This window comes from Hevea brasiliensis, chromosome 7 (assembly GCF_030052815.1).
Source record: "Hevea brasiliensis isolate MT/VB/25A 57/8 chromosome 7, ASM3005281v1, whole genome shotgun sequence".
NCBI classification, from domain to species: Eukaryota; Viridiplantae; Streptophyta; class Magnoliopsida; order Malpighiales; family Euphorbiaceae; genus Hevea; species Hevea brasiliensis.
Window position 1 is genome coordinate 23,053,446 of NC_079499.1, and position 9,202 is coordinate 23,062,647.

At 35.4% G+C, this 9,202-nt stretch overlaps 1 protein-coding gene across 1 annotated transcript; it reads left to right on the forward strand.

Annotated features, from left to right (window-relative positions):
• Positions 1 to 603: 603 nt before the first annotated feature.
• On the forward strand, positions 604 to 1,122 carry LOC110633336 (uncharacterized). The gene has a single exon (XM_021781896.2). It carries the CDS (start codon positions 604 to 606, stop codon positions 1,120 to 1,122), a length of 519 nt encoding a protein of 172 aa, XP_021637588.2.
• Positions 1,123 to 9,202: the final 8,080 nt, after the last annotated feature.

Genomic DNA, 9,202 nt, shown 5'->3' on the forward strand with positions numbered 1-9,202 from the left:
TAGCTTTCAGAGTGGACCAATTGGTTACCCATAATAAGATGCTTGAAAATCAGATTGCCCAGCAAGCTAGTTCCTCAAACAAACAGATCGGTAAGTTGCTAAGTCAACTAGAGATGAACCCTAAAGAACATTGCAAGGCAGTTGCATTGAGGAGTGGTAGACTATTACAAGAGCAAAAACTAGAAGAAAAAAAAAAAGCAGAAAGGAGAAACTTCTGGAAGTTCTAATAGCCGAATAGAAGAGGAAGAGAAGCAAGCTGAAGAAGAGAAGGAAGAGGAGGAAAGAAAGAAAAAGAAATTACCTGAACCTTAACAACCCCTTTTACCTTTTTCTTAAAGGTTCTAGAAAGCCAAGTTGGATAAGCAGTTTAGAAAATTTTTGAAAGGTTTACAGAAACTTTACATAAACATTCATTTTATAGAAGCACTATCTCAAATGCCATCTTATACAAAATTTTTAAAGGAAAATCTCTCTAAAAAGAGAAGGTTAGAAGATTATGAGATTGTTGCTTTGACAGAGGAATGCAGTGCCATCCTACAAAATAAGCTGCCTCTAAAATTAAAGGATCCTAAAAGCTTTTCCATACATTGTCTCATTGGCAATATGAAAATAGACAAGGCTCTCTGTGATCTTGGTGTTAGTGTAAGCCTAATGCCCCTATCCATATGCCAAAAGCTGAATGTCAGAGAACTCATACCAACTACTATCTCATTACAATTGGCAGATAGATCTGTCAAATACCCAGTTGGCATCTTGGAGAACATCCTCATCAAAGTAGGAAAGTTCTTCATTCATATAGATTTTGTGATCCTAGAGATCGAAGAAGATGTTCAGAATCCCATTATATTGGAAAGGCCTATCTTGGCAACTGCCAGAGCTATTATAGATGTAAAAAATGGGCGGTTAACTCTCAAAATAGGAGGAGAAAAAGAAGTGAAATTCAACCTATTTAGAGTAATGAAGCATAAATCTAAATTTGATGAATATTTAAGGGTTGACATCATATATAAGCTAGTAGAGGAGGAATTCCAAAAGAGATACCCTGAAGATACTCTTAAAGTTTGCATAGTGCACAGTAATACAGTAGATGACGAAAATAAAGAAATTGCAGCTTATGCATAATCCTTGGAAGATAGCCCACCTCTACCCTTGGCTCAAGCACTATTAGTAGAAGAGCTAAAGGAAGAACAACCCAAAACCAAGTCACCAGAGGAGACAAAATAGGTAGAATTGAAACCTCTTCCTTTTACTCTAAGGTATGCATTCTTAGACTCCAACTCAAAATATCCTATTATTATAAATGCTAGCTTGAATAATGTAGAGGAAGAAAAACTTTTAAGGGAGCTTAGGACCCATAGTAAGACTATAGGGTATACCATAGAAGACCTAAAAGGGATTAGCACTTCCATTTGTATGCACAAAATACTTATAAAAGAAAATAGTAAGCCCACCATTGAACATAAAGGGGGACTGAACCCTAATATAAAGGAAGTAGTTAAAAAGGAAATTTTGAAATTATTAGATACAGGTATTATATATTCAATCTCCGATAGTAAATGGGTCAATCCAATGCATGTAGTGCTTAAAAAGGGTGGGACAACTATTGTAAAAAATGAAAACAATAAGCTGATCCCCACTAAGGTAGTTATTGCTTAGCATATGTGCATTGACTATAGAAAACTAAATAGTATCACCAGAAAATACTACTTTCCTCTTCCATTTATAGATCAAATGCTAGAGAGGCTAGCAAAACATTCTTATTTATGCTATCTAGATAGGTATTCAGGGCTTTTCTAGATCCCTATTCACCCAAAAGACTAAAAAAATGCCACATTTACATGCCCTTATGGCACTTTTGCGTATAAAAGAATGCCCTTTGGTCTTTGCAATGCCTCAGTAACTTTTCAAAGATGCATGATGGCTATATTTTCTGATTATATTTAAAATATAATAGAAGTTTTTATGGATGATTTCTTTATTTATGGAACCACTTTTGACAAGTGTTTATCTAACCTATCCAAAGGGCTATAAAGATGTGAGGAATCAAACCTTGTATTGAATAGGGAAAAATACCATTTCATGGTAAGAGAGGATACAGTTCTTGGTCACCTAGTATCAGAAAGGGAATAGAAATGGACAAGGCAAAGATCGAAATAATTGAGAAAATGCCACCACCCTTATCGATCAAAGGAGTGCAAAGCTTTTTAGGACATGTAGGCTTCTACAGAAGATTCATCAAAGATTTCTACAAAATAGCTAAGCCTTTAACTAACTTGCGAAATCAAGATGTTCCTTTTGCCTTTGATGAAAGTTGCCTAGTTTCATTTAACAGGATTAAGGAGGCATTATTTTTGGCACCAATTATGCAACCACCTAATTGGGAGCTGGCATTTAAGGTAATGTGCAATGCAAGTGATTATGCAGTAGGGGCAGTACTAGGATAAAGAAAGGACAATAAGGTCCATTCCATCTACATGCCAGCAAAACACTTGATGACGCATAAGTCAATTGTACAGCCATGGAGAAAGAACTCCTAACTGTAGTGTTTGCAATTGACAAGTTTAGGTCCTGCTTGGTCAGATCAAAAGTCATTATATACACAGGCCATGCTACATCCGGTACCTCTTGAATAAGAAGGAAGCAAAATTAAGGTTGGTCCGGTGGATTCTACTTCTGTAAGAATTTGACCTTGAAATCAAAGACAAAAAGGGAACTGAGAATGTGGTAGCTGTCTACCTTTCCAGACTCAAGTAGGGAGAAATAAGGGACAACTTTAAAGACTTGCCAACTAATGATTCCTTTTCAGATGAGCATTTGCTAGTAATTCCCAAGCCCTATGATATGCTGACATTGTTAACTTTGATGTGTGTAGGGTTTTGCCACCCAACATATCCTACTAATAAAAAAAAAGTTTTTACATGATGTAAGGGATTATACTTGGGAAGAACCTCTGTTATTCAAAAGATGCTATGATGGGCTAATAAGAAGATGCATACCATATGAGGAAATAGAGAGTATACTGTAGCACTGCCATTCATCATCATATGGAGGACACTTTAGCACAATAAGGACATGTAACACCCCTATGTTCGGTAGTGCGTTCTACTGCTCCGGTGACCAGTGTCTGTCCGGACGGCTAGAATGCCTAGAACTATATTTAAATATTAGTGAGGAGACATAGAATAATGAAATACAAGAAAAGAAAAGATAAGAAAAATAAAGGAAAAATAATAGCAATGAAATGTAACCAAGTTAAACGAGTCGAGAACCCTAGCGATGGGTGACCGCATCGGGAAGTCGCGGCGTGGACCGTTGACTAGCCTTGGACCGCGGGGAAACCTGGAAAATATTTTTAAAACATAATTAAAGACCTATTGACGTATAAATATCATTAGAGACATCAAAGAAAAATTAATTAATTAGTACAAAGAAAAGTGAGAAATCGAGAAAACGACAAAAATCGATGTTACTGAAAAATCGAGAATGCAACCCGAACAGGGGCATTGTAGTCATTTGACACTCTGAGTTGTCTTTTGACCTAATTGTCCATTAAAAATAAATGATATTACACTTGGAAAATGTCATGAAAAATTAAATTCGTGGTACATAGTTTAAAAAGCAAAAATTGGGAGCTTAATGTGAGAATTTGGGAGTTTAAGATTAAACTAATATTAAACATCACATAGTGCTCCACTAACTCACCAAGTAGACCACTTAATCTTCATCTTGGATAGCAGATTGTCATCTTCCTCAAACTCCCAAGAACTAGTCGAAAATGGAAGAATGAAGAACTCCATGGCCGTCCACCTTGGAGCTTCATACAAGCATGATCCATCCATGGAAACCTCAAGCTCCCTTCACTAAAAGTTGTCCATACACCTTAGGCAGTAGATAGGCAGCAAGAAGATCAAGTTTATTCAAGGTTTTAAAGAGTTTCCAAAGTGATAAGTATGTGTTTTTTATTATTGTTTCATTAAAGTTTGTGTGGATGTTATGGGTAGTTGAATTGTGGAAAGATTTTTGGAGTTTGATGTTTAAAGGGAGATGTATATTTTTGGCAGCCATGGAAACTCCATAAGAACAGTTTACCCTTGCTTGTAAATGGTAGATTAAATGGTTGATTAGGTGTTTATGTGTGTAGGAATAAATTGGGTGATGTATATTAGATGTATGTGAATGTATACTTGATTTTGGAAGCTTGGAAGTTAATTAGGAGAGATGTATGAATCGACAATTTGAAGTGTGGACCAAAAAAATGTTGTTTCATGGTTTGGTTTGTGGAATATTATTGTTGAATTATGGTGCTTGTTATGGCAGCTTGTACATATGTATAAAGGTGTGAGTTTGGACATGTGAATGAGCTATATTATGTAGTTAAATTGTGTATAAATTGGACTTGGTAAATTCTGTACTATAAGGTGCATATTGAGTGTGGTTATAAGCTGCCTAAATGACCAAAAATGTGTTGTGAAATGTGTTTAGGTTATGGTACAAAATAGAAATAGCATGAATGTGTAACTTGGTAAGTGTTAATTGTGTATTTGATGATTGATGAACCATGAATAGCAGGGCAGTGTGTATTTTTGTCTTAGAACCTTAAGTGTGTGGCTCCAATTGGCATGAGACCAATTGGAGGTGAAACTAGGCACAAAAAGTGCCAACTTTCATGAAGGAAGCTTACCAAAATTCTGCTTGGAAGGCAACTTGAAAAATGACCAAATCCGAATTAGTGCAATTAAGGCCTGAAAATAGACCATTTGGGCAGCAGTTGATGTTTTGGCCATAACTCGCTCAAAACAGGTCCAATTGACCTGAAATTTTTACCATGAATATTTGAGACATATATCTACAAGTCTTATGAGACACCAACACCCAGAAATGACCATAAGTAAGTCAAATAGCTTGCACAAATTCGGGTCCAAAAACTGGCCAAACCTAAAATGACCTAAAATGACCTAAAGTGACCAATTTCGGTACATTCTAACCAGCAATAATAAAATGACCATAACTTGATCTACATAACTCAGAATGACCTGAAATTTAGCCCTGCGTGCAATAAGAGATAGATCTACAAGTTTATAGTTTTGACTGAAACCCGAAAACCGAGGAAACTAGGTCATCCGGCTAGGTCAAATTAGTATACCGGAATCCGACAAATTGCAATAAAATGCACTATACATGGAAATAAATTGGGTAACATATACTAACACTAAAAGGCTATAAAATATGACATATTGGTTACATTAAAACTTAATTCACCTAGAATACATCGAGGGTCAACATCTTAGGTTGGCTAAGAAAATGATAGAATTCAATGAATTAATTATTAAGCATTATCGTTATAGACAGTTTAAATGAGTACTGAAACACTTCAAATTGTGTGTTTCAGTTAGCAAAGACTCAGGGAAGGGAAAGAAAACACTGAGTCAGAGCCAAGAGGCGTATATCAGAGGTTAGTGCACAATAGTTATTTCTTTTGAATTTTTCAATTGAAATAAATTATGATTATTTGTATGTTATTATTTTAAATTGTGTTTGTGCACAATAATTTTGATTTCTTATTTTCTACTTAAAAATTTATTTGAACATTATAGTTTTAAATTTTGTGTCTGTGCACAATACTTTTTATGTTCACTGCTTTTACCAAAAATTTATTTTGAGAAATGAGTAATGAATGATTTTTTATTGTTTTGGCTTTGAGAATCTTATTTGGAAATTATTGTGTTGACTACTTTGCAAATAGAAATTTTGAGATAAAATGTGATTTGGGAATTGTATGAAATATTGTGATTTGGAATTGTTTTGATTCACAATTGGCATGACACTGTTACTATGTTCCTCCTCCATTTATGGGGTGAGTGTGATTATATTCCTCTCTTTTTGACTTATCAGTCTGGGGTGAGTTTGATTATATTCCTCCCTCTTTGACTTGTCAGTCTGAGGTGAGTGTGGATGAGTACTCATTATCTAGCTAGCTTCCTCCCTCATTGATTTCGATTATTAGGGTGAGTGTGTCTTGTCGTGGTGTACAACATGGCATGTGCTGAAAAATTGTGTCATAGCCTAAATTGTGTTATTGATTGGAAACACTGTATTGTTCAGTTATTTGATGATTGGCAAAACTGTATTATTCAGTTATTTGATCAAATGGTATTATTGATTAGTAAAACCGTGTTACTCAATTGTTTGATCAAATTCGTATTATATGAACTTTGTAAATTGTGAAATGGAATTGTGAATTATTTGATTTGTGAATTGTCAATAAAAGATTTATATAGCGCATTTCAAATTGTTATTGTACACCACTGAGTAAATTTTACTCAATGACTTTCATTCTTTATCGCCGCAGTAGACAGATTGACAGCAGACTAGGCTGCTAATGCTATATTGAGAGTTCATCGGGTATATTGAGTATACCATATTTTGCATTTTGTATTGTAATGTATGTTCACTGTATGTATATAATGTTCTTGGTTTTGAGCAGTTGTAAGTTAAAATTGCACATTGAAGTTGTAAAATGAATTTGTAAATTATTTTGGTTTGTAAATATTGTGATATATTTCTTTTATCTCAGTCTTTGAAAACACTGAAAAATTATTGTGAATTTGAGTTGACAAATGTTGAGAAAAATATTATGTTGATTAAATATTGGAGTTTGAGATTGAGAAATATATTTGAAGTGCTTTTTATAGGTTTTTGAAGAACTGTTTTATTCAAAATACAGATGGCACTCCGCCAAAATTTTTATAGAAATTACTAATAATTCAAATGTGTTAGCTGTTTCACTTTAGTTCAAAAAAGTTTTTAACACCTGTAAATGGTGCTCACCACTGTAAAAGAAGTAAGAAAAGTTTTAAAATCCCTTGTAGTGTATTTAATGGGTTATCAGTAGACGAAGTTGGTAATTCCTTGGGTATACTACGGGATCATGTTATGCCTTACAGAGGGGTAGGGTGTGATATGTTTTAGTGGTATCAGAGCTAGTTTTTAAATTCTGTTTTCACCTGTAATTTGAATATTCTTTCTTCATAGTACAACTGCTCAATGTCATTGCTTGATGCATACAGTACATTACATTATGAATATGCACTAACGGAAGGGAATCTCCTCGTGTTATTTGTTCAGGAGGTCTAAGATCCTCGAATTGACTATGGAAGAGGGTGATCGTTCAATCGATAGAGGCTAAGGTACAAGGGGATGCCCCAGCCCTCCATAATGTCAGTGGATCAGCCACACTAGCCCCCTCAGTACCGCAGTTTCCTGCTTAGTTCGCTCTGCAGATGGCTGCAAAGTTCCAACAGATGGCAGGTAACGTGCCTACTCAAGTCCCACTACAGACACCAGTGGTATAACCACATTCTTGTGCTAGGTAGTATGACAAATTGATGAAATATAGGGCTATTGAGTTCAAGGGGATAGTAGATCTTCTAGAGGCAGAACAGTGGTCAGAGAGAATGGATAGGGTGTTCAAGAAACTGCACTGCACAGAGGAGCTCAGATTTGAATATTCAGTGTCTCTGCTACAGGGGGATGCATATGACTAGTGGAAAACCATTTCCCATAGTTTGGTAGAACCTTCAGTGCTAACATGGAATGATTTTCTATGGGATTTCAGACAAAAATATGTCCCAGATGCTTATGTGGACCAGAAGCTGCAAGAGTTCCTAAGTCTAAAACAGGGGAGTAGATCGGTAGCTGAATATGAAAGGGAATTTTCCCGCCTGAGCCATTATGCAGTAAGTCTACTTTCTACCAGTAGGGAGAGATGTAAGAGGTTTGAAACTAGCTTGAAGCCTAGTATTATATTACAAGTGGTCAGATTCAAACATAACAACTTCTCTGAGCTTATTTCTCAAGCACTAGAATTAGAAAGAATTGAATCTGAAGAGGCCCCTGAGAAAAAGAAATCAAAGAGGACAGAAAAAGAGGGAAAGTCAGTAGAACAGAGTTCTAGTGGTCCTATTGGAAAGAGGAAAAACTTTGGGGAACACAACAGAGATGGTAAGAAGTCTGGTAGAGATAGATCTTCTAGACAGAAACCACCTCGATTCGATCAGCAAACTCAGCAGAAACCCAGAAATGCGCTGTCAGATAGACTTTGTGAAACTTGTGGTAAACCACATAGTGGGGTATGTTATAGAGCCGTAGGAGCATGTTTTAATTGTGGAGAGACTGGTCATTTTGCTAGGGATTGTGTAAATCCATGTCGTTATGGATCATTTACTACACCAAAGGGCTCAACCCAAGTTTCTACCCCAAAGAGTTCACCGTCAGTTAGTAGAGGCAGAGGTAGAGGTAGGGGTAGTACACCTAGAAGTCAGAGTATTGTGAATCAGCCAGAACAGGGTGATGCTTCAGCTGGAGTATACGCTATACGGCAGAGAGAAGAGGTTGAGACTTTTGACATTGTTGCTGGTGCTTTCTCAATTAGTAACTAAGATATATATATATGTATTGTTTGATCTGGAGTGTACCTACTTTTATGTTAGTGTTAGAACTATATGATCTGTTATTATTCCTTTACAGGAGAATAAATTTTGATGCATTAGTGATTAGTCCTTTAAGATAAGAATTGTGATAGTAAGTGAAATTAGTTTTGAAAGAGTTTATCGGCGAAAAGTATTTTCTAACACACCATAAATTATAAAGCTAAATGACAAGCCTACTTAATGTAAGGCAAGAGGATGTAAAAGTAAGTTACAGTAATTAAATTGCTCTAGATGAGGGCAAGGATGTTACTGTTAGTAATTATTAATGGATATTGTAATTAGAATAAGATTCGAATATCAATAAATTCTAAAAGGATAAAATATAGGAAAATTTGATCTATTGGGATGTATCATAGTAACTATGCAATGTTCTTGATATTTATACTGTAAGCTGCAGATTATAGTACTGACTTAAGATTATTGTGTAGAGCTACGTACTACTCGATAGTACACAAAGATGAGAATAGTTGCCAATGGCATCTGTTTTGGTATAGTTATGCTAGGACATAATTTTACTGTTGGAAATAAGTTTGAAAATCCTACTTAGGGATTTAAAACTCAAAAGTTAGAAAATCGAAAGGTTATAGTTTAGTACAAAAGGAAGTAAAAATTTGAATAGTTGGTTCAGATATAACAAAGAAATGTTACGAATGTGAGGAAAACTATTGACTAGAATGGTCAGAGGACCAATGACTAGATAAATCATTCTAACA

Bases quoted from the DNA above. Each gene is read 5' to 3' on its own strand.
- LOC110633336 (XM_021781896.2), top strand. From the start codon at position 604: ATGAAAATAGACAAGGCTCTCTGTGATCTTGGTGTTAGTGTAAGCCTA.